Source organism: Theropithecus gelada, chromosome 7a (assembly GCF_003255815.1).
Source record: "Theropithecus gelada isolate Dixy chromosome 7a, Tgel_1.0, whole genome shotgun sequence".
Classification (NCBI taxonomy): domain Eukaryota; kingdom Metazoa; phylum Chordata; class Mammalia; order Primates; family Cercopithecidae; genus Theropithecus; species Theropithecus gelada.
Genome location: NC_037674.1, coordinates 16,557,882 through 16,582,152, shown reverse-complemented (window position 1 = coordinate 16,582,152; position 24,271 = coordinate 16,557,882). Strand labels below are relative to the sequence as shown.

General features: G+C 45.0%; 1 protein-coding gene across 2 annotated transcripts in view; it reads left to right on the top strand.

Annotated features, from left to right (window-relative positions):
- The window catches only part of EXD1 (exonuclease 3'-5' domain containing 1), a 46,893-nt gene that overhangs the window by 13,336 nt on the left and 9,286 nt on the right, over window positions 1-24,271 (top strand). For both annotated transcript variants that reach the window (XM_025390530.1, XM_025390529.1), the window contains 7 exons: window positions 2,200-2,257; window positions 2,559-2,686; window positions 5,463-5,521; window positions 11,787-11,873; window positions 19,312-19,416; window positions 19,494-19,574; window positions 23,551-23,694. In XM_025390530.1, the coding sequence (XP_025246315.1) occupies window positions 2,200-2,257; window positions 2,559-2,686; window positions 5,463-5,521; window positions 11,787-11,873; window positions 19,312-19,416; window positions 19,494-19,574; window positions 23,551-23,694 (662 nt within the window). The remainder of the gene's footprint in view (window positions 1-2,199; window positions 2,258-2,558; window positions 2,687-5,462; window positions 5,522-11,786; window positions 11,874-19,311; window positions 19,417-19,493; window positions 19,575-23,550; window positions 23,695-24,271) is intronic.

Genomic DNA, 24,271 nt, shown 5'->3' with positions numbered 1-24,271 from the left:
AAAAAAAAAAAAAAAAAAAAAAAAAAATCGGACTGTAAATAGCTTATCAGGTCAAGTTTTGCCACCAAGAGTTACAACAAAATTTTGGTTTTCAGAGCTTTTCAGATTTTGGAATGGCAGGAAGCAGCCCTATTCTTTATTTCTGCTAACACAAACCATTTAGCAAGAGTAAGTACAATTGTTTGCCTGAAAGAGTAGCTGTAGAAGCTCATCAGTGTGCTTCATACATGTCAAGTAGGACAAGAGAAAGCAAGAACATTTCTTACTTTCAGGGACTCAGGAGCTTTGTGCTTCTGCCTTTTAAGGAGTACAGATCAGGAGCTGGATAGAAGGAGTGGAGGAATGAGCACTCTGGGACCTCTTAGGACTGTGCATCTCTCACTTTGGGGCAGATCTGAAGAAAGGAAAGGACTCCTGTAAATGAGAGTTTACTACTGCTTGAAAGATTGCTTTGCTTTGTGAGAAAACTAGAATTTAGGAGGAAATGAAAATCTCACCAAATTAATGACTGCCAATCCAGAGCCACTTCAGGGAATACAAATCTGGATAGCTAGCTATTTCTTTCTCATTGCGTATGCTGTCATGAACACTCTGTCCCTTGAATATGCTTTTATAATGGCAAGGATAGTGGTGGTAGTTGGAGTTCTTAATTGTGTTTTCACTATCGGCCTTTGCAGTGAAACAGAGCTCTGGATTGGAGCAAAGCTAGGCTGTGAATGGGTTTGTAGAGGGAAGTGAAGGAATCACTGCTATCGTCTCCCCAACTCAGGAGGCTGATGACTGACCAGCTTTGTGATCTGTACGCACGGAATTCATCACCTGCTAAATTCTTCTCCAGCATTTGGTCTTCGTTCATACTTTTTTTGAGACAGATTCTCAGTCTGTCACTCAGGCTGGAGTGCAGTGGTGCGAACTTGTCTCACTGCAACCTTTGCCCCTGGGGTTTCAAGCAATTCTCCTGCCTCATCCTCTCCAGGAGCTGGGATTACAGGCGTGTACCACCAGACCCAGCTATTTTTTTTTTTTGTATTTTTAGTAGAAACGGGGTTTCACCATGTTGGCCAGGTTGGTCTCAAACTCCTGACCTCAAATGATTCGCCCCCCTCGGCCTCCCAAAGTGATGAGATTACAGGCGTGAGCCACTGCACCTACCCCAATTTTTGTATTTTTTTTTAGTAGAGACACAGGGTTTCGTTATGTTGGCCAGGCTGGTCTCGAACTCCTGAGCTCAGTTGATTTGCCTGCCTCAGCTTCACTGAGTGCTGGGATTATAGGCTTTGTTCATAATTTTTAAGCTCTAAGGATAGTCATTTCTTTCTTTGTCCTGTGGCCCAATCAACCATGGAGGAGTCTTCCCCAAAAGTACCTTGGATAAAAATTGTCAAGACGAAGGATAATAATGGCTAATCAGCATTTTTCAGTCAATTTTACCTTTTCTCTGCTCCAGATTCAGTATTTCTAGATAGTACAGAAAAAAGAGACTTTTGAAACATAGAGGCTTTTTGCTTGAAAAGTACCTAAATGAGGCCAGGTGTGGTGGCTCACACCTGTAATCCCAGCACTTTGGGAGGCTGAGGTGAACGGATCACGAGGTCAAGAGATCGAGACCCATCCTGGCCAACATGGTGAAACCCCCTCTCTACCAAAAATACAAAAATTAGCTGTGCGTGGTGGCGTGCATGCCTATAGTCCCAGGCATGGGACTTGGGAGGCTGAGGCAGGAATATTGCTTGAACCTGGGAGGTGGAGGTTGCAGTCAGCCGAGATCGCACCCCTGCACTCCAACCCAGGTGACAGTGCAAGACCTCGTCTCAAAAAAAAAAAAGGGAAAACCCTCAAACAGCACACCATGTGCGGGAAGGTGCATTAAGACTGGGATGAGTGGGAAAGAAATCTCTAGAGCTAATTTGACCACAAAGGTTCCCTAGAACAAAAAGGGTGAAGGGGATATATAGAAAGGTTCCTAATCGTTCTAGATAACCAAGAAGCTTTGTAGGGATAGAATATTGAGAGTCTTTGGTACTTTAGATGATCTCTTCTGTTGTATTTATTGCTGGCCAGTAAAAGCCTCTGTGGACTAACATTTCATTTCCAACTATTGTTTGCAGTACATGGTTAAACTGGGAGTGTGTGGGTAGTGGAGTAGTTAATTGATTTCTGATTGGAAACTCTGTTGGAAGCCATTTGGTTATTTTACAGTGGAACTACTAGATGAAGTGGAACAAGGCTCAGTGAGAGAAAAAGCATCTTCTGTTAGGTAAGATGGAATAATTTTCTTAATTATGATGTTTCCCAAATGTGCACATTAGGGTAGAAAGCCTTAACTCTAATTCACCAGCCGCTTAATTCCTTGGCATAAGGAAATAGAAATGAGAAGAAATATATAGGTGTTTCCTTCCATTGTTAGATAGCGCCCTCAAGTCAGTGTAATCAGTGGATAAATGGGTCCTCTAGTTAATGAAGGACCACTGTCCTTAATGTTAATGTGTGGCAAAATCTGTGTGTGGTGTCAACGACAAAGAACAAGTTCACCCAAATGTTGTTTCTTGTAAGGATAGTCTAAATGCAGAAAGAACCCGGAAGGAGAAAATGAAGGTTGAAGACCTAAATGCATGTGAGCCTGCTTCTCCTGCCCCTGAAGCACCAACTACCTCTCTGCTGAATGACCTCAAGTACAGCCCATCAGGTGAGTATAGGGGCTCTGAATTTTTTCTTTTCTTTCTTTCTTTTTTTTTTTTTGAGGCGGAGTTTCACTCTTGTTGCCTAGGCTGCAGTGCAATGGCGTGATCTTGGCTCACTGCAGCCTCTGCCTCCTGGGTTCAAGCGATTATCCTGCCTCTGCCTCCCAAGTAGCTGGGATTACAGGCATGCGCCACCACGCCTGGCTAATTTTGTGTTTTTAGTAGAGACAGGGTTTTTCCATGTTGGTCAGGTTGGTCTCAAACTCCTGACCTCAGGTGATCCGCCCGCCTTGGCCTGCTAAAGTGCTGGGATTACAGGTGTGAGCCACCACGTCCGGCCAAGGCTCTGAATTTTCTAGGCTCTCTCTCTTTTTTTTTTTTTTGAATCAAGTCAGTCAAATTCAACTAGGCTCTCTTTACTGTTTAGAGTTGGTATAACCCTGAATCAAGATTCTCTACAGAATGCTCAGCTGAGCCATTGCTTCTAGGTTCTGAATTAAGATAAAATACTGTGATTCATTTGTTTATTTAATAATTGAGTACATACTGTATGTGTACTCATTTATTGGGGTACACTCATTCATTGGGGATTCTGAAGTATGGTATCTCTTCCCTTATTGAGCAGCAAACACATGCTAAATAAGATAAATAAGTATGGCCGGGCGCGGTGGCTCGCGCCTGTAATCCCAGCACTTTGGGAGGCCGAGGCGGGCGGATCACGAGGTCAGGAGATCGAGACCATCCTGGCTAACACCGTGAAACCCCGTCTCTACTAAAAATACAAAAAATTAGCCGGGCGTGGTGGCGGGTGCCTGTAGTCCCAGCTACTTGGGAGGCTGAGGCAGGAGAATGGCGTGAACCCGGGAGGCGGAACTTGCAGTGAGCTGAGATCGTGCCACTGCACTCCAGCCTGGGCGACATAGCGAGACTCCGTCTCAAAAAAAAAAAAAAAAAGATAAATAAGTAAAATATATACTATAATAGTGCCAAATACTAGGGAGGAAAAAAATGGAAGAGAAGTAGTATGTAGGGAGGGTGGTTTTGCAATTTTAGGGTATCCAGGACAAGTCTTGCTGAAATGATAACATTTGCATAAAGGCCTGAAGGAGGTGAGGGATCAAGCTTTAGGGATATCTTGGGGAAATGTGCTTTAGGCTGGAAAAAAAAAAAATTACAAAGACACTGAGGTAGGAACATGCCAGGATCTTGAAGGAACAGCAAGGAGATCAGAGTAGCTGGAGCAGGGAGAGAAGCAGTAGATGAGATGGGACCAGTGAGTCAAAGAGGAGTTTGTAGAGCTTTGTGGGGACTTAAACTTTTTTTTTCTGGAAACAGAGTCTTGCTGTGTCCTCCAGGCTAGAGTGCAGTGGTGCGATCTTGGCTCACTGCAATCTCCACCTCCCATGTTCAAGTGATTCTCCTGCCTCAGCCTCCTCAGTAGCTGGGATTACAAGCATGTGCCACCAGGCCTGGCTAATCTTTTTTTTTTTTTTTTTTTTTTTTGAGATGGAGTCTTGCTGTGTCACCGAGACTGGAGTGCAGTGGCACGATCTCGGCTCACTGCAGCCTCCACCTGCCAGGTACAAGCGATTCTCCTGCCTCATCCTCCCAAGTAGCAGGGACTACAGGCGTGCCCACTGCGCCTGGCTAATTTTTATATTTTTAGTAGAGATGGGGTTTCACCATGTTAGCCAGGCTGATCTCAAGCTCCTGACCTTGTGATATGCCCGCCTAAACCTCCCCAAGTGCTGGATTACAGGCATGAGCCAGCGCGCCCAACTGGGACTTAAACTTTACCTTGAAATGAGAGGAGAAGCCATTGTGGGGTTTTGGGTTTTGTTTTGTTTTGTTTTGTTTGTTTGTTTGTTTGTTTCATTAAAAACAAAACAGGTCCAGGCATAGTGGCTCATGCCTGTAATCCCAGCACTTAGGGAGGTCAAGGTGGGAGGACTGCTTGAAGCCAGGAGTTCAAGACCAGCCTGGGCACCATAGTGGAACCCTATCTCTATTAAAAAAAATAAAATAAGACTGGGCATGGTGGCTCATGCCTGTAATCCCAGCACTTCAAGGGGCTGAGGTGGGCGGATTGTGCAGACCGCCTGAGCCCAGAAGCTCAAGACCAGCGTGGGCAACATGGTGAAACCCCATCTCAATTTAAATAAAATATTAACAAATTTTGACTAGACGCGGTGGCTCACACCTGTAATCCCAGCACTTTGGGAGGTTGAGGCAGGTGGATCGCCTGAGGTCAGGAGTTCAAGACCAGCCTGGCTAACATGGCAAAACCCCGTCTCTACTAAAAATACAAAAATTAGCTGGGCTTGGTGGTGGGCGCCTGTAATCCCAGCTACTCAGGAGGCTGAGATGGGAGAATTGCTTGAAACCGGGAGGCAGAGGTTGCAGTGAGCCAAGATTGTGCCATTGTACGCCAGCCTGGGCAACAAGAGTGAAACTCTGTCTTAAAAAAAAAAAAAAAGTGTATGCCTTGAAGTATTCAAGATATAAACCTATGAGGAAGGAAACATTACTGGATTATCACAGGACATGTAAACAGTTCAGTTTGTAAGATTATCATTGGTGGGGTTTTTGTTTATTCTGATTTGGCAAACAAGATGTTAATTAGTGTTCACTGTGTGATGGGCTAATGCAGGTGATAATGAAATAACATTAGACATTTGAGTTGCAATAGAGTAGGAATATATGAGTGTGGCCAAAATTAGTGGGAAAGCTATTCTGTTGCTGAGGAAGAGAAATGTATCTAATGCGATCCTTGTCCTGTAGAGGAAGAGGAGGTGACATACACCGTCATTAATCAATTCCAGCAGAAGTTTGGTGCTGCAGTAAGTATTGTCCTCAATCATTACTAGTATTGCCTGTATGTAGGTATCATGTCTGTGTCTCATAAATTTCTTTATTATAAGATTTTTTGGCGAGGCGCGGTGACTCAAGCCTGTAATCCCAGCACTTTGGGAGGCCGAGGCGGGTGGATCACGAGGTCAGGAGATCGAGACTATCCTGGCTAACATGGTGAAACCCGGTCTCTACTAAAAATACAAAAAACTAGCCGGGCGTGGTGGCGGGCGCCTGTAGTCCCAGCTACTTGGGAGGCTGAGGCGGGAGAATGGCGTGAACCCGGGAGGCGGAGCTTGCAGTGAGCCGAGATCACGCCACTGCACTCCAGCCTGGGAGACACAGCGAGACTCCATCTCAAAAAAAAAAAAAAAAAAAAGATTTTTTATTTTTTTTTTCCTATTAATTCAACGTAGTATTTGGTGGCTGCTATATGCCAGGCACTGTTCTGAGATCTGGAGTAAAACCATAATCAAGACAAAGTTCCAGTGCTCCAGGAGCTTATATTCTAATGCAAGACAATAAACAAACGCTTCTATTTTAGGTGGCAGTAAGTGCTGGGAATAAAAATAAAGCATGTTATGGGGACTAGAGTGACAAGGAGGTCCTATTTTATGTGGGATAGACAGAGAAAACATCTCTAAGCAGGTGACATTAGAACAAAGACTTGAGTAAGTAAGGGAACCATGTAGATATCAAAGTGGAGAACTTAAAGGCTGGACGCTGTGGATCACACCTGTAATCCCAGCACTTTGGGAGGCTGAGGCAGGCGGATCATGAGGTCAGGAGATAGAGACCATCCTGGCTAACACGGTGAAACCCCGTCTCTACTGAAAATACAAAAAACTAGCCAGGCGTGGTGGCAGGCGCCTGTAGTACCAGCTACTCAGGAGGCTGAGGCAGGAAAATGGCGTGAACCTGGGAGGCGGAGCTTGCAGTGAGCTGAGATGGCGCCACTGCACTCCAGCCTGGGCGACAGAGCGAGACTCCGTCTCAAAAAAAAAAAAAATGAAGAACTTAAAAGTGGAATTAGCAAGCACAAAGGCCCTGAGGCTGAAATATTCCTAGCTTGTGTGGATGAACAGCACGGAGGTCAGTGTGACAGAACCACAGTGAAGAAGAATGGTAGGGGATGGAAGAGGGCAGGAGGCAGTTCACTTAGGGCTTTCTAGACATTGTAAACATTTTGAGTTTGACTTGAGTGAGATGGAAAGCCATTGGCAGTTTCAGAGAAGAGTCATAATTTTTTATTTATGTTTTTTTTTGAGATGGAGTCTCGCCCTGTGGCCCAGGCTGGAGTTCGGTGGGACAATCTTGGCTCACCTCAACCTCCGCCTCCCAGGTTCAAGCAATTCTTCTGGCTCAGCCTCCCAAGGAGCTGGGATTACAGGCATGCACTAGCACGCCCAGCTAATTTTTGTATTTTTAGTAGTAGAGATGGGGTTTTGCCATGTTGGCCAGGCTGGTCTCAAACTCCTGACCTCAGGTGATCCGCCTGTCTCAGCCTCCCAAAGTGCTGGGATTACAGGCATGAGCCACTACGCCTGGCCCATGGATGCATTTTTTTTTTTTTTTGAGACGGAGTCTCACTCTGTCGCCTGGGCTGGAGTGCAGTGGCCGGATCTCAGCTCACTGCAAGCTCCGCCTCCCGGGTTTATGCTATTCTCCTGCCTCAGCCTCCTGAGTAGGTGGGACTACAGGCGCCCACCACCTTGCCCAGCCAGTTTTTTGCATTTTTTAGTAGAGACGGGGTTTCACCGTGTTAGCCAGGATGGTCTCAATCTCCTGACCTCGTGATCCACCCGTCTCGGCCTCCCAAAGTGCTGGGATTACAGGCTTAAGCCACCGCACCCGGCCTATGGATGCATTCTTAAAATGAGAGTTAGCTATCAACAGGTTATTTTTTAAGTCTGAACTGAAGATTTTCATAAAAAAAAAATAGTATTATTGAGATATGATCCACGTGCCATACAATTTATTTAGTTAAAATGTACAACTCACTTGCTTTTAGTATATTCAAAGAGTTGTACATAAAGCAACATAATAAATTTTAGAATATTTTCAATATACCAGAAAGAAACCTCACACCCCTTATCCATCACTCTTAATCACTCCTCAGCCCCTGGCAACCACTAAAACTGCCTGGCCAACATGGCGAAACCCCATTTCTACTAAAAATACAAAAATTAGCTGGGTGTGGTGGCAGGTACTTGTAATCCCAGCTACTGGGGAGTCTGAGAGGGAGGAGGTGGAGGTTATAGTGAGCTGAGATCATGCCACTGTACTCCAGCCTGGGAGACAGTGAGACTCTGTCTCAAAAAACAACGAACAAAACAGGCCGGGCACGGTGGCTCGCGCCTGTAATCCCAGCACTTTGGGTGGCCAAGATGGGTGAATCACGAGGTCAGGAGTTCAAGACCAGCCTGACCAACATGGTGAAACTGTCTCTACTAAATACACAAAAATTAGCTGGGTGTGGTGGTGCGCGCCTGTATTCCCAGCTACTCAGGAGGCTGAGGCAGGAGAATTGCTTGAATCCAGGAGGCGGAGGTTGCAGTGAGCCGAGATCACGCCACTGCACTCTAGCCTGGGTGACAGAGTGAGACTCTATCTCAAAAAAATAAATAAATAAATAAAAATAAGTAAATAAACAAATAAAATAATAAAATATGTAGTTTTTTTGATATGCTTTATTTAGCATAATGCTTTCAAGGTTCATCCACATTGTAGCTTATATGAGTATTTCACTTATTTTTATTGCCAAATAATATTCCTTATAAATTAAAACAAATTTTTTTTTGAGACAGGGTCTTGCTGTGTCACCCAGGTTGGAGTACAGTGGCATGATCACAGTTCACTGCAGCCTGGACCTCCTGGGCTCAAGCAATCCTCCCACCTTAGCCTCGCAAGTAGTTGGGACTACAGGCATGTGCCACAACATCTGGCTAATTCTTTTATATTTTTTGTAGAGACAACGTCTCATTATGTTGCCTAGGCTGGTCTCAAACTATTGGGCTCAAGCAGTCCACCTGCCCCGGCTTCCCAAAGTGCTGGGATTACAAGCATGAGACACCACAGCCAGCCACCAAATCATATTCTATTCTATGAATATACTACATTTTATTTATCCATTCACCATTTGATGGACATTTGGGTTGTTTCTTCTTTTTGGTTATTGTGAATAATGCTACTATGAACATTCATGGACAAGTTTTTGTGTGGATGATTTTATTTCTCTTGGGTAGTTACCTAGGAGTGAAATTGCTAGATCATATGGTAACTCTGTGTTTAACTTTTTTGAGGAATGGCCAGACTTTTTTCCAAAGCTGTTGCGCCATTTTACATTTCTACCAGCAGTCTGTGAGGGTTCCAATTTCTTTACATCCTTGCCAACACTTATCTGTAATTTTGAGTATAGCCATCCTAGTGGGTACGAAGTGGTATCTTACTGTGGTTTTGATTTACATTTCTGTGATGGCTAATGATGTTGAACATTTCCATGAGCTTACTAGCCATTTGTATAACTTCTTTGGAGAAATGTCTATTTAGATCATTTGCCTTTTTTTTTTGAGACAGAGTCTTGCTTGGTAGCCCAGGCTGGAGTGTAGTGGCATGATCTTGGCTCACTGCAACCTCCACCTCCTAGGATCTCAAGCAATCCTCCCACCTCAGCCTCCTGAGTAACTTGGACTATAGGCATGTACCACCATGCCCAGCTCTTTTTTTTTTTTTTTTTTTTTTTAAGAGATGAGGTCTTGGTATGTTCCCCAAGCTGGTCTTGAACTCCTGGACTCAAGCAGTCTGTCTTCCTCAGCCTCCCAAAGTACTGGGATAACAGGCGTGAGCCACTGTACCCAGCCTTAATTTTTATATTTTGTGTAGAGACAGTTTCTCACTATGTTGCCCAGGCTGGTCTCAAACTCCTGGGCTCAAGCAATCTGTCCTCCTCAGCCTCCCTCAGTGCTGGGATTACAGGCATGAGCCACCGTGCCCAAACCTTTTCCTATTTTGTAATTGAGTTGTAATAATTATTTTTATCATTGAGTTGTAAGAATTATTTATGTATCAACAGATTATTTAAAGTGTCCATGACAACAATAAGAAAAAAATGAGGGTAAGAATTGTGGTCAGGCATGGTGGCTCACTCTTGTAATACCAGCACTTTTGGAGGCCAAGGCAGGCAGATCACTTGAGCCCAGGAATTAGAGACCAGCCTGGGCAACAAGCCAAAACCCACCTCTACAGAAAATACAAAAAATTAGCTGGGCATGGTGGCACAGGTCTGTAGTTCCAGCTGCCTGGGAGGCTGAGATGAGAGGATCAGCTGAGCCCGGGGGGTCGAGGCTGCAGGAAGCTAAAGTAGGAGGATAACTTGAGCCCAGGAGTTCATGCCGCAGTGAGCTATGATCTGCACTCCAGCCTGGAGGACAGTGTGAGACTGTCTCAAACAAAACAAAACAAAAACAAAAATAAAGCTTTTGCTCTGGAAGTTTGAAGAGGTAATTAGGAGTTCTCATCAATAGAGAATGCAGCTTTTGTTGCCAGTTCTGCAGCCATCTTTGGTTGATTGGGGATGAAGCTGAAATTCAGTGCCATTTTCTCATCATTGATGAGAGATACTCAGAATTTAGAACACTTTATGCTCTCTAAAGGGAGATATGTTGCTAGTGTAAATTACTATGCCTTTCTATTATTGAATAATTTACCTATAAAACGGGGAGAATCTTGTATCACGTAAAAGTTTTTATGAATGACGGATTAAGGATTATAGAATTATATAATGAAATAGGATAAGATTATAGATAATCAAAGAACAAGAGTGTGTACCTGGGGTACCATTATTTTGTTTTTTTGTGTGTTTTTTTTTTTTTTTTTTTTTTTGAGACGGAGTCTCGCTCTGTCGCCCACGCTGGAGTGCAGTGGCCGGATCTCAGCTCACTGCAAGCTCCGCCTCCCGGGTTCACGCCATTCTCCTGCCTCAGCCTCCCGAGTAGCTGGGACTACGGGCGCCCGCCACCACGCCCGGCTAGTTTTTTTTTTTTGTATTTTTTAGTAGAGATGGGGTTTCACCAGGTTAGCCAGGATGGTCTCGATCTCCTGACCTCGTGATCCACCCATCTCGGCCTCCCAAAGTGCTGGGATTACAGGCTTAAGCCACCGCGCCCGGCCTTTTTTTTTTTTTTTTAAACACAGGCTGAAGTGCATCATCATGGCTCACTGCAGCCTCAGCCTCCCAGGCTCAAGTGATCCTCCCACTTCAGCCTCCCGAGTAGCTGGGGCTACACTACAAGTGTGAACCATCATGCCTGGATAATTTTTTGTATTTTTTGTAGAGACGCTGCTTTGCCCAGGCTGATCTCAAACCCTTGGGCTCAAGCGATCCTCCTGCCTCAGCCTCCCAAAGTGCTCGTATTACAGGCATGAGCCACTGTGCCTGGCCACTGTTTCAGTTTTGAGTAATTCAGTGAATCTGAGGCTTTAAGGGACCTGAAGAGTCCTTGTTTCCGTCTTTCTGAGCAGTGGATACTCTGAGACTTAGCCACCACATATATTCCTTTCAGATATGGTAAATTGCCCTGTGTTAGGGCATGCTATAGTTTGCATGAGGAATCTTGTCTTAAAGATTATAATTTTGGTCCAGGCTTGGTGGCTCACACCTGTAATCCCAGCACTTTGGGAGGCCAAGGCGGGTGGATCACTTGAGGTCAGGAATTTGAGACCAGCCTGACCAACATAGTGACACTCTGTCACTCCTAAAAATACAAAATTAGCTGGGTGTGTTGGTGCATGCCTGTAATCCCAGCTATTTGGGAGGTTGAGGGAAGAGAATCACTTGAACCCGAGAGGTGGAGGTTGCAGTGAGCCAAGATCACGCCATTGCACTCCAGCCTGGGCAACAAGAGTGAAACTCTGTCTCAATTAAAAAAATAAAAACAGATTATGAGTCTTTCTCTGTAGCATCAGTGGTAACAAAAAGTGTCTGAGTTTTCAACTCTTATTGTCATTTGGGGTCTGAGTGATTTATTTTCCAGCTGTGGAACACTTTTGCTAAAACAAAAAAAAAGAATCAGAAGTATTCAGTGCTGATTTATGTGTGTATGTAAAACATACTGTTTTGGATTAATCAAATTTTGTGAGTTTAACAAAGATGATGCACTTTGTTTACTGCTGACGATTGTACTTGTGCCAATAATGATGTTATCGTGCCAACATTTATTCCCTGAAACTTTTTCCTTTCCTTCTTTTTCTTACCAGATACTCCATATCAAGAAGCAGAATGTCCTGAGTGTGGCAGCAGAAGGAGCGAATGTGTGTCGCCATGGCAAACTGTGCTGGCTGCAGGTCAAAGATTTTTGAAAACTTTTTGTTTTGAAGTAATTATAGAGCCACTGGTAGATTTTTTCTTTCTTTCTTTTTGAAAATTATATTTTAGAGATGGGGTCTCACTCTGTCACCCAGGCCACAGTGCAGATCAGAGCTCACTGCAGCATCGAACTCCTGGGCTCATGCTGTCTATCCTGTCACTTTAGCCTCCTGAGTAGCTGGGACTACAGATGAGTGTCACCACACCCAGTCTTGTTTTTTTGAGATGGGGTCTTGCTGTGTTGCCCAGGCTGATCTCAAACTCCTGGCCTCATGTAATCCTCTTGCCTTAGACCCCCTAGTCACTGGGATTACAGGGATAGGCCACTGCACCTGGCTCACTGGTAGATTTATTAATTGTTTTCTTTCTGTCACCCTAGTGTCATTGTTGCATAACTTGTTGGAATGTTCTTCCTTCTCCTGGTACTCAATTTATTCTTTTCAAAAGGAAAGAGCTTCTGTCTCCTGTAAGGAGAATCTATGAGATTCTTTTTTTTTTTTTTTAAAGCTCAGTGGCAAGAATAGGTTCACTGTGAAACCATCAGTGCTGTCTCTCAGGCTCTGCTGGAGGTCCGTCCCAGTTCTGTTCTGTCACCTTCGTTCTATGAAGAGTGTTGTCTCTTTTCATTCTGAGGTGGTAGCTTTCCAGAGCAGGTTTCTCACCACATCATTTTAGTTTCCCTGGACCTGGAAGATATCAAATGAGAGTCTCTATTATCATTACTATTATTATTATTTATTATTGTTATTATTATTATTTTGAGACAAAGTCTTGCTCTGTCATCCAGGCTGGGGTGCAATCTTGGCCCATTGCAACCTCCGCCTCCTGCGTTCAAGCGATTCTCCTGCCTCAGCCTCCTGGGTAGCTGGGATTATAGGGATGTGCCACCACACCTGGCTAATTTTTGTGTTTTTAGTAGAGACGGGGTTTCACCACGTTGGCCAGGCTGGTCACAAACTCCTGATCTCAAGTGATCCGCCCACCTTGGCCTCCCAAAGGGCTAGGATTACAGGCATGAGCCACCACCCTGGCCAATATTTTTTAAAAGTTCATAGTTAGCCTTGAAGAATAGCTAGAGGATGGATAGCCTTTGGGTCCCTCTTCCTTTACTTTTTTTTTTTTTCCAGAGATGAGGTCTTCCTATGTTGTCCAGGCTGGTCTCAAACTCCTGGTCTCAAGCGATCCTTCTGAGTCAGCCTTACTGCAAAGTGCTGAGATTACAGGCTTGAGCCACTGCAGCTAGCCAAGCTTAGCTTTTAGATGACGAGGTTTGAATTAGCAGCACAATACAAATTACTTAAAACAACCCAAAACTTCCATCTACCAAAACAAAAGAGAGTAGTCTTCCTGGTAACACAGGTCTGGGCAGTTCTAGGTTATTTCCTAAATTGTCCCCTTTGGTTTTCTGGGTATCAGAGGAACATGCAGTTGGCTATAGGTGTCCTTTTTCTTTTTCTTTTTCTTTTTTTTTTCCTTTTTCTTTTCTTTCCTTTCTTTCTTTGTTTTTTTTTTTTTTTTTTTTTTTTTGAGACAGGGTCTTGCTGTGTTGCATGGGCTGGAATGCAGTGACACAATCTTGACTCACTACAACCTCCGCCTCCCAGGTTCAAGCGATTCTAGTGCCTCAGCCTCCTGAGTAGCTGGGATTACAGGCATGAGCCATCATGCCTGGCTAATTTTTGTCTTTTTAGTAGAGACGGGGTTTCACCATGTTGGCCAGGCTGGTCTCCAATTCCTGGCCTAAGGTGATCTGCCCACCTCGACCTCGCAAATTGCTGGGATTACAGGTGTGAGCCACTGTGCCTGGCCTACAGCTGTCCTCTCTGCAACTGGAAGCAAATTAATGGACACGTTTTCCCCAACCAGATCCCTGGGCTTGTGTGTTTAATTTTTTAAATAAAAGCATCGCGTGCACTTGTATTAAAAGCAAAAAATAAAAATAAAACTTATGAGAGAAAAAAATCTCCACTCCATTTCAGAGGCACTCCTTTTTTTTTTTTTTTTTTGGGTGGGGGGATGGAATTTTGCTTTTGTTGCCCAGGCTGGAGTGCAGTGGCGCGATCTAGGCTCACCACAACCTCTGCCTCCCAGGTTCAAGCAATTCTCCTGCCTCAGCCTCCCGAGTAGCTGAGATTGCAGGCATGCGCCACCACGCCCAGCTAATGTATTTTTAGTAGAGATGGGGTTTCTCCATGTTGGTCAGGCTGGTCTCGAACTCCCGACCTCAGGTGATCCGCCCGCCTCGGCTTCCCAAAGTGCTGGGATTACAGGCATGAGCCACTGCACCTGGCCAGAGGCACTACTTGTTTTTGAGATGGAGTTTTGCTCTGTCGCCCAGGCTAGAGTGCAGTGGCACAATCTCAGTTCACTGCAACCTCTGCCTCCTGGGTTCAAGCAATTCTCCTGCCTCAGCCTCCCAAGTAGCTGGGACTACAGGCGCCCGCCACCACGCCTGGTTAATTTTTGTATTTTTAGTAAAGAGGGGGTTTCACCACGTTGGCCAGGCTGGTCTCGAACTCCTGACCTCGTGATCCGCCTGCCTCGGCCTCCCAAAGTTCTGGGATTACAGGCATGAGCCACCGCGCCCGGCCCAGAGGCACTACTTTTTTTTTTTTTTTTAAAGAGTTGACTAGGCCAGGCACCGTGGCTATTCACCGTGGCAAGGTATGGGGGAAAGGGTGTGCCACCCACGCCCCCAGGAACCTGCCCCTGCTCAGCTATCCAGAGGCCCTGTGAATTTAGGCCTTTTCTCTTTTTTTTTTGACAGACTCTTTAAAATTAATAAAAGAAAAAAAAGGGGCCAGACATGGTGGTACACACCTGTAATCCCAGCACTTTGGGAGGCTGAGACAGGTGGATCACTTGTGTCAAAGAATTCAAGACCAGCCTTGGTAACATAAGGAGACCCCATTGCCATATTAAAAAAAATTTTGGCTGGGCGTGGTGGCTCACGCATGTAATCCCAGGGAGGCCAAGGCAGGTGGATCACCTGAGGTCAGGAGTTCACGACCAGCCTGGCCAACGTGGTGAAATCCCGTCTCTACTAAAAATACAAAATTAGCTGGGTGTGGTGGCGCGCGCCTGTAATCCCAGCTACTTGGGAGACTGAGGCAGGAGAATTGCTCCTAGGAGATGGAGGTTGCAGTCAGCTGAGATCACGCCATTGCACTTCAGCCTGGGCAACAGATTGAAACTCCATCTCCAAAAAAAAGTGGTGGCTCACGCCTGTAATCCCAGTATTTTGGGAGGCCTAGGTGAGTGGATCACCAAACTAGTCTCTACTAAAAATACAACAAATTACCTGGGCGTGGTGGCAGGCACCTGTAATTGCAGCTACTTAGGAGGCTGAGGCAGGAGAATCGCTTGAACCAGGGAGGCAGAGGTTGCGGTGAGCTGAGATTGTGCCATTGCACTCCAGCCTGGGTAACAAGAGCGAAACTCCATCTCAAAAAAAGAAGTTTTGTTTTAATTAAAAAAGAAAAAGAGAGTCTATCTCTATCACCTAGGCTAGAGTTCAGTGGTACAAACACGGCTTACTGCAACCTGGAGCTCCTAGGCTCAAGTGATCCTCCCACCTCAGCCTCCCGAGTAGCTGGGATCACAGGTGCACCACCATGCTCAGCTGATTTTTTAATTTTTTGTACAGATGGGGTCTCCGTAAGTTTTCCAGGTGGTCTTGAACTCCTGGGTTCAAGAGATCCTCCTACCTTGGCCTCCCAAAGTACTTATGATTACAGGCGTGAACCACCTTGCCCAGCCTCCCTGTGGGGTTTTTAATGGAGGCATCATTATGTAGGCATAATTGATTAAGTCATTGGCCATTTGTGATCAACTTAACCTTCAGCCCCTTTCTCCTCCCTTGAAGTTGGGTAGTGGGATGAAAGTCCCAGCTCTCTAATCATGCGTTTGTCTTTCCTATGACCAGTACCCATCCTGAAACTCTAGGAGCATCTAGGAGCCCCCAGCCTCCAGTCATCCCATTAATACACAAAAAACACTCATCACTCACTTTCAAGATTCCAAGGGTTTTAGGAGCTATATTTCAGGAAACCAGAAGGAAGACCAAATATTTAGTTCATAATTAGAATGCCATAGATGAGACTGGTAAACTAACTTCCTTCCTTCCTTCCTTCCTTCCTTCCTTCCTTCCTTCCTTCCTTCCTTCCTTCCCTCCCTCCCTCCCTCCCTCCCTCCCTCCCTCCCTCCCTCCCTCCTTCCTCCCTTCCTTCCTTCCTTCCTTCCTTTCATTTTTATATATTTATTTTGAGACAAAGTCTTGCTCTTGTCCCCCAGGCTGGAGTGCGATGGCGCGATCTAGGCTCATTACAACCTCCGCCTCCTGGGTTCAAGCGATTCTCCTGCCTCACCCCACCGAGTAGCTGAGATTACAGGCGCTTGCCACCACACCTGGCTAATTTTTTTTTTGCGTGTGTGTGTGTGTGTGTGTGTGTGTGTGTTTTTAGTAGAGGTGGGGTTTCACCATGTTGGCCAGGCTGGTCTAGAACTCTTGACCTCAGGTGATCCACCCGCCTCGGCCTCCCAAAGTGCTGGGATTACAGGCATGAGCCACTGCGCCTGGCCGAGACTGGTCAAATATTAAAGTTGAAACTGTAACAAGTGAAAGTCTCAGCCATGGTGGCTCAGGCCTGTAATCCCAACACTTTGGGAGGCCAAGGCAGGCGGATCACCTGAGGTTAGTAGTTCGCCATCAGCCTGGCCAACATGGTGAAACCCCGTCTCTACTAATAATTCAAAAATGAGCTGGGCGTGGTGGTGGGTGCCTGGAATCCCAGCAACTCGGGAGGCTAGGGCAGGAGAACCACTTGAACCCAGGAGGCGGAGGTTGCAATGAGCCCAGATTGCGCTACTGCACTCCAGCCTGGGCGACAGAGCAAGAGTCTGTCTCAAAAAATAAAAAAATAAAAATAAAAAACTAAATAAATAAAACTAGCCGAGCATAGTGACATGTGCCTGTGGTTCCAGCTACTTGGGAGACTGAGGCCAGAGAATCACCTGGGAGGCGGAGGAGGCTGCAGTGAGCCATGACTGCACCACTGCACTCCACTCTAGCCTGGGTGACAGGAAGACCCCGTCTCAAAAAAAAAAAAAAAAGGCCGGGCGCAGTGGCTCAAGCCTGTAATCCCAGCACTTTGGGAGGCCGAGACGGGCGGATCACGAGGTCAGGAGATCGAGACCATCCTGGCGAACACGGTGAAACCCCATCTCTACTAAAAAATACAAAAAACTAGCCGGGCAAGGTGGTGGGCGCCTGTAGTCCCAGCTACTCGGGAGGCTGAGGCAGGAGAATGGTGTAAACCCAGGAGGCGGAGCTTGCAGTGAGCTGAGATCCGGCCACTGCACCCCAGCCTGGGCAACCAAGCGAGACTCTATCTCAAAAAAAAAAAAAAAAAAATGGCAAAAACAGTGTCTAGCCGGGGCGACCGAGCGAGACTCTATCTCAAAAAAAAAAAAAAAAAAAAAAGGCAGGCACAGTGTCTCACGCCTGTAATCCCAGCACTTTGGGAAGCTGAGGGGAGTGGATCACCTGAGGTCAGGAGTTCAAGATCAGCCTGACCAACATAGTGAAATCCTGTCTCTACTAAAATATACAAAAAATTAGCCAGATGTGGTGGCGGGTCCCTGTAATCCCAGCTACTCAGGAGGCAGGATAATTGCTTGAACTTGGGAGGCGGAGGTTGCAGTGAGCCAAGATCACGCCCTTGCACTCCAGCCTGGGCAACAAGAGCGAAACTCTGTCTCAAAAAAAAAAAAAAAAAAAAGGGAACCTGTCTTTCACCAGCTTGTCCTTTTCTTTCCTTTTGAAAATCACAGTGATTATGCCTTACTTTTTTTACTTAAGAGCAAATTATACCTGTTTTCTCCAAGAATCAAGTACCTATCATTGGCCAGGCTTGGTGGCTCACGCCTGTAATCCCAGCACTTTGGGAGGCTGAGACGGGCAGATCATGATGTCAGGTGATCAAGACCATCCTGGCTAACATGGTGAAACCTCGTCTCTACTAAAAATACAAAAAAAAAAAATTAGCCTGGCATGGTGGCAGGCACCTGTAGTCCCAGCTACTTGGGAGGCTGAGGCAAGAGAATGGCGTGAACCTGGGCAGTGGAGGTTGCAGTGAGCCGAGATCGCATCACTACACTCCAGGCTGGGCAACAGAGCGAGACTCCATCTCAAAAAACAAAAAAAAAAGAAAAAAGAAAATCACAGTGATTGTGTCTTACTTTTTTTACTTAAGAACAAATTTTACCTGTTTTCTCTAAGAATCAAGTACCTATCATTTAAAAGTGAAGATGTGGTGGGGTATGGTGGCTCACGCCTATAATCCCAGCATTTTGGGAGGCCAAGGCAGGCAGATTGCTTTAGCCTAGGAGTTTGAAACCAGCCTGGGCAACATGGCAAAGCCCAGTCTCTACAAAAAATACAAAAATTAGCTGAGTGTGGTGGTGGATGCCTGTAATCCAGGTACTTGGGAGGCTGAGGTGGGAGAATCACAAGAGCCTGGGTGGTGGAGGTTGCAGTAAGCCAAGATCACGCCACTGTCATCCAGCCTGGGTGATGGAGCAAGGCCCTGTCTCAAAAAAAATAAAGTTTTGGGAGGCTGATGCTGGTGGATCATTTGAGGTCAGGAGTTTGAGACCAGCCTGGCCAACATGGTGAAACCCCATCTCTACAAAAAATACAAAAATTGGCCAGGTGCAGGGGCTCACGCCTGTAATCCCAGCACTTTAGGAGGTTGAGGTGGGTGGATCACCTGAGGTCAGGAATTTGAGACTAGCCTGGCCAATGTGGTGAAACCCCTTCTCGCTGGACGCGGAGGCTCATGCATGTAATCCCAGCACTTTGGAAGGCCAAGGCGGGTGGATCATGAGGTCAAGAGATCGAGACCATCCTGGCCAACATGGTGAAACCCCTTCTCTACTAAAAATAACAAAAATTAGCTGGGCGTGGTGGCATGCACCTGTAATCCCAGCTACTTGGGAGGCTGAGACAGGAGAATTGCTTGAACCCAGGAGGCAGAGGCTGCAGTGAGCCGAGATCATACCACTGCACTCCAACCCAGGTGACAGAGCAAGACTCTGTCTCAAAAAAACCCAAAAAAACAAAAAACAAAACCAAAAATTATCTGGACTTGGTGCCGCATGCCTGTAATCCTAGCTACTTGGGAGGTCGAGGCAGGAGATTTGCTTGAATCCAGGAGATGGAGGTTGCAGTGAGCCATGAGTGTGCCACTGCACTCCAGCCTGGGCAACAGAGCAAAACTTTGTCTCTAAATAAATAAATAAATAAAGTGAAGATGTTAGATATTTTATCACATGTCTTTTACTCTTCATCCTCAAATTTCCCTTCCTCAGTTCTGTCTTATCCTATGACATGTGTGTCTGGATGGTCTATTGTAGGTGGCCACAAATTGCCGAGTTTACTTATTTGACATTTTCCTTCTGGGAAGTCGAGCTTTCAACAATGGACTTCAGATGATATTAGAAGACAAGAGAATTTTGAAGGTAAGTATATAAACCGATTCCTGTGCTATTAAGATTAGCAGCCAGGTTCTAATGACTGTTCCCTTCTGATTCCTTAGGTTATCCACGATTGTCGTTGGCTTTCTGATTGCCTCTCTCATCAGTATGGAATTTTGCTGAATAATGTCTTTGACACACAGGTACATGAAGGGAAGTGCTGGATTCAAACCATTATATGCAGCTCCTGTAGATAAAAAGGCTCATCTGGTCATCTGATGAGTGAAAGTGTTTTTAATTTTTTTTTTTTTCATGCTCCATTTCTGCTCACTTTTCATGTAAAATGTTTGTACAATATGTGAGAACATTTGGTGTACTATAAAAGCACTGCAGAAAAGTTGCTTAAAATTATTTATAAAGATGTTTTCCTCATTTTGCTCCAGAATTTGTCAAATAAGAAGCAAGATTCATACTCCATAGCATTCAGAAACTTGAGCAATTTAGGGATCATTCAGAAGCCTGATATGGGAGACATAGTGTGAGATGAACAATCACATATCTGCCTTTACCACATATGTAACAATTAAGGCAAGCTGACATCTAGCTCAGGGGTACAGGTCATCCTGCGTATGCCCCCCCCCCCAAAATCTATGTGGGCCCCAAACAGCCTGAAGTGATATAATTTGTCTGTCATCTAGGGGACCTTAGAGAAATGATAAATCCCTAGATTCTACTAGCCATTGTTGTTGTTGTTGTTATTATTATTATTATTTGGAAGTGGAGTCTTACTGTGTTGCCCAAGCTAGTCTCAAACTCTTGCTCTCAAGCCATCCTCCTGCCTCAGCCACCCAAGTAAAGGCATGAACCTCTACTAGCTCTTAGAGCTGATCTGGGTTTCTGGTTTGACTGTGAGAACAGTAAAACCACTAGTTTTAATTATGTTTTCTTCAAGTTCTTCTAGTCTTTTAGATTAATGACAGGAAAGGGAAATCTTGATTATGCAAGCTTAGAGCCTTTGTAGAGAAATTAAACTAATGAGTTGGCCAATTATTTTTGAGCAGCAGTCTCTAAAAGTTCAATTTTATGTTACTATATTTGGTTCACTTTTTCTGTTTGTGTATCTACTCATAATGAATTTGCTGCCATTTCTCACTTACCTGTTCCTTTGTGCCTTCTTTCAGGATGTTTCACTTAGTAGGGATTGCTTTTATGCTTGCTCCAAAATCTAACATAATTGCTGTTTGTTTCCTTGAGGACATTAGGCTTCTTGATTAGATCTTATACGTATTGTCTAATGAAGACCTTGGCATATCTGTTCATGTTTTTCTTTTTAGAGTTACGTAGTCCAAGAAGCAGAATTTTCACCAATTTGTTTTTCTATAACAGTGTATTAGTTTCTTATTGCTGCTGTGACAAATCACCACAAATTTAGTGGCCCAAAACAATGCAAATTTATTATTTTATTGTTTTAGGGGTCAGAAATCTTGAATCATTTTCTCTAGGCTAAAGTCAAGGTGTCTTGCATGGTTGGTTTATTCTAGAGGCTCTTCTGAAGAGAGAGTGAGTTTTCTTGCCTTTTTCAGCTTCTAGCGGCCACTTGTATTCCTTGGCTTGTAGCCCCTTCCTCCATTTTCAAAGTGCATCACTGTAATCCCTGCTTCCATCATCACATCACCTTCTCCTCTGACTATAGTAAAATCTCCTTCTGCCTCACTCTTAAAAAAAATCACTTGTCAGGCCGGGCGCAGTGGCTCACGCCTGTAGTCCCAGCACTTTGGGAGGCCAAGGCGGGTGGATCACGAGTTCAGGAGATCGAGACCATCCTGGCTAACACAGTGAAACCTCATCTCTACTAAAAATACAAAAAATTAGCCAGTCGTAGTGGTGGTGGGTGCCTGTAGTCCCAGCTACTCGGAAGGCTGAGGCAGGGGAATGGTGTGAACCCAGGAAGCAGAGCTTGCAGTGAGCCGAGATCGCACCACTGCACTCCAGCCTGGGTGACAGAGCGACACTCTGTGCCACAAAAAAAAAAATAAATAAAAAAAATTTGAAAAAAAATCACTTGTCATTCCATTTAGGGACTACCTGGATAATTCAGGATAATCTCATTTCAAAATCCTTAACTTAATCCCAGCTGTAAAGTCCCCTTTGCATGTAAGATAACATTCACAGGTTCCAGTGCTTATGAAGTAGTTATCTTTGGGGGCCATTGGCCAGCCTACCACACATAGATAAATACTTTTAATTATTTATTTTATTAGGTTTTCTTATAAAATTTTCCTGGTTACCAGTAGATAATAAAAGTAATTTTTTTTTTCTGAGACAAGGTCTGGCTCTGTTGCCCAGGCTGGAGTGCAGTGGCATGATCATAGCTCTCTGCTAGTGAGGCCTCAAAGTCCTGGGCTCAAGCCGTCCTCCCACTTCAGCCTCCCAAGTAGCTGGGACTACAGGCACACACCAGCATGCCTGGCTGATTTTTAATTTTTTTTTAATATATGGGATCTCTCTATGTTGTCCAGGCTGGTCTTGAACTCCCGACCTCAAACAGTCCTCTAGCCTTGGCTTCTCAAAGTGCCGGGATTACAGGTGTGAGCCAACATGCCAGACCCATCTGTTTTCCTCCCAGAAACAGAGTCTCACTATGTTGCCCATGCTGGCCCTGAACTCCTGAGCTCAAGAGATCCTCCTGGTTCAACTCCCAGCTCGCTGGGACTATAGGAATGCATTCTCAGCCCACTAAAAATAATTCTTGAATTTTATCTCCCTTTCTTCATTCCCTAAAGGGTAACAAAGACTAATAAACAACCATAAGGCAGGCAGGTATTATAAAACAAGGAGAAAAAAAAAATTAGGGGCAGTGGCTCACGCCTATAATCCCAAGACTTTGGGAGGCGGAGACGGGGATTGCTTGAGCCCAGGAATTTGAGATCAGCCTGAACAATGTAGCGAGACCTTGTCTCTACAAAAAAGTTTAAGAATACTAGCCAGGCGTAGTGGGATGTGCCTGTAGTCCTAGCTACTTGGAGGCTGAGGCGGGAGGATCCCTTGAACCTGGAAGATTGAGGCTGCAATGAGCCATAATTGTGGCATTGTACTCCAGCCTGGGAGATAGAGCAAGACCCTATATCAAAAAAAAAAAAAAAAAAAAAAAAAAAAAAGACCTGGTGCAGTGGTTCATGCCTGTAATCCCAACACTTTGGGAACCCAAGGCGGGCGGATCACAAGGTCAAGAGATCGAGACTATCCTGGCCAACATGGTGAAACCCTGGTAAAAATACAAAAATTATCCAGGCATGGTGGTGCACACCTGTAATCACAGCTACTCAGGAGGCTGAGGCAGGATAATTGCTTGAATCCAGGAGGTGGAGGTTGCAGTGAGCTGAGATCACACCATTGCACTGCAGCTCTGGGCGACAGAGGAAGACCCGTCTCAGGAAAAGAAAAAAGAAAGTAGATAAGAACACATAAAGTTGGGTTGCTGGGTGTGATGGCTTGTGCCTGTAGTCATGGTTACTATGGAGGCTGAGGTGGGAGGATTGCTTGAGCTAAGGAGTTTTGGACTGTAGGGCGCTGTGCTGATTGGATGCCTGTACTAAGATTGGCATCCATGTGGTGACCTTCCAGGAGCGGGGAAAACCACCAGGTTACCTAAGTAAGGGTGAACGAGCCCAGGTCAGACATGGAACAGGTCAGAACCCCTGTGCTCATCAGTAGTGGAATCCTGCCTGTGAATAGCCACTGCACTCCAGCCTGGAAAACATAGCAAGACCCTGTCTCTAAAAAAAAAAAAAAAAAAGTTGAAAATTAGCCAGGCGTCATAGCTTGCACCTGTAGTCCCAGCTACTTGGGAGGCTGAGGCAGGAAAATTGCTTGAACCTGGAAGGTGGGGGTTGCAGTGAGCTGAGATCACACCACTGCACTCCAGCCTGGGTGACAGAGCAAGACTCCACCTTAAAAAAAAAAAAAAAAAAAAGAAATTGAGTTTTTATTCTGGTTTTTTTTTTTCCCCCATTTTTCAGATTAAGTTGACTGAACAACTTTAAATTTCCTGATGACATGGTCTATTGTGTGGGTCCTTGGGGAAAACGTTATTTAGACATTTCTCTAAATATATTTCTGGCATGAGATAGCTCTCTGTATATATTCAACTGCTCTGTTTGTCTTTTTAAAATACCACAGGTAGCAGATGTACTTCAGTTTTCCATGGAAACGGGTGGCTATCTTCCAAACTGCATCACTACTTTGCAGGAGAGTTTAATCAAACACCTTAAAGTAGCCCCTAAATATCTCTCCTTTCTAGAAAAGAGACAAAAACTGATTCAGGTGAGTGTTAGAGGATGTCGTGTATGACATTATCTTTTTTCAAGTGTTTTCTGAGCTGTATTATCAGCCTGTTATATAGAAAAATGACAGCTGCCATGTACTCATACGAACATTGCCAAAATCTTAACTGTGCCAAATGGGAATAGTTTATATCTGGTCTCAAGTGGATAAAAGCCAGGATCCAGATTTGCTGGCTATCAATTAAAAAGCACTTTTAGGCCGGGCTCAGTGGCTCACGCCTGTAATCCCAGCACTTTGGGAGGCCAAGGTGGGCAGATTAACTGAGGTCAGGAGTTCAAGACTAGCCTGACTAACATGGTGAAATCTCATCTCTACTAAAAATACAAAAATTAACTGGGCACGGTGGCAGGCGTCTGTAATCTCAGCCACTCGGAAGGCAGAGGCAGGAGAATCGCTTGAACCCGGAGTTGGGGGCAGGGGCAGCAGACATTGCAGTGAGCTGAGATCGCGCCACTGCACTCCAGCCTGGGCAACAGAGTGAGACTCTGTCTCAAAAAATAATAAATAAATAAATAAATAAAATAAGCACTTTTTTTTTTTTTTTTTTTTTTTTGGG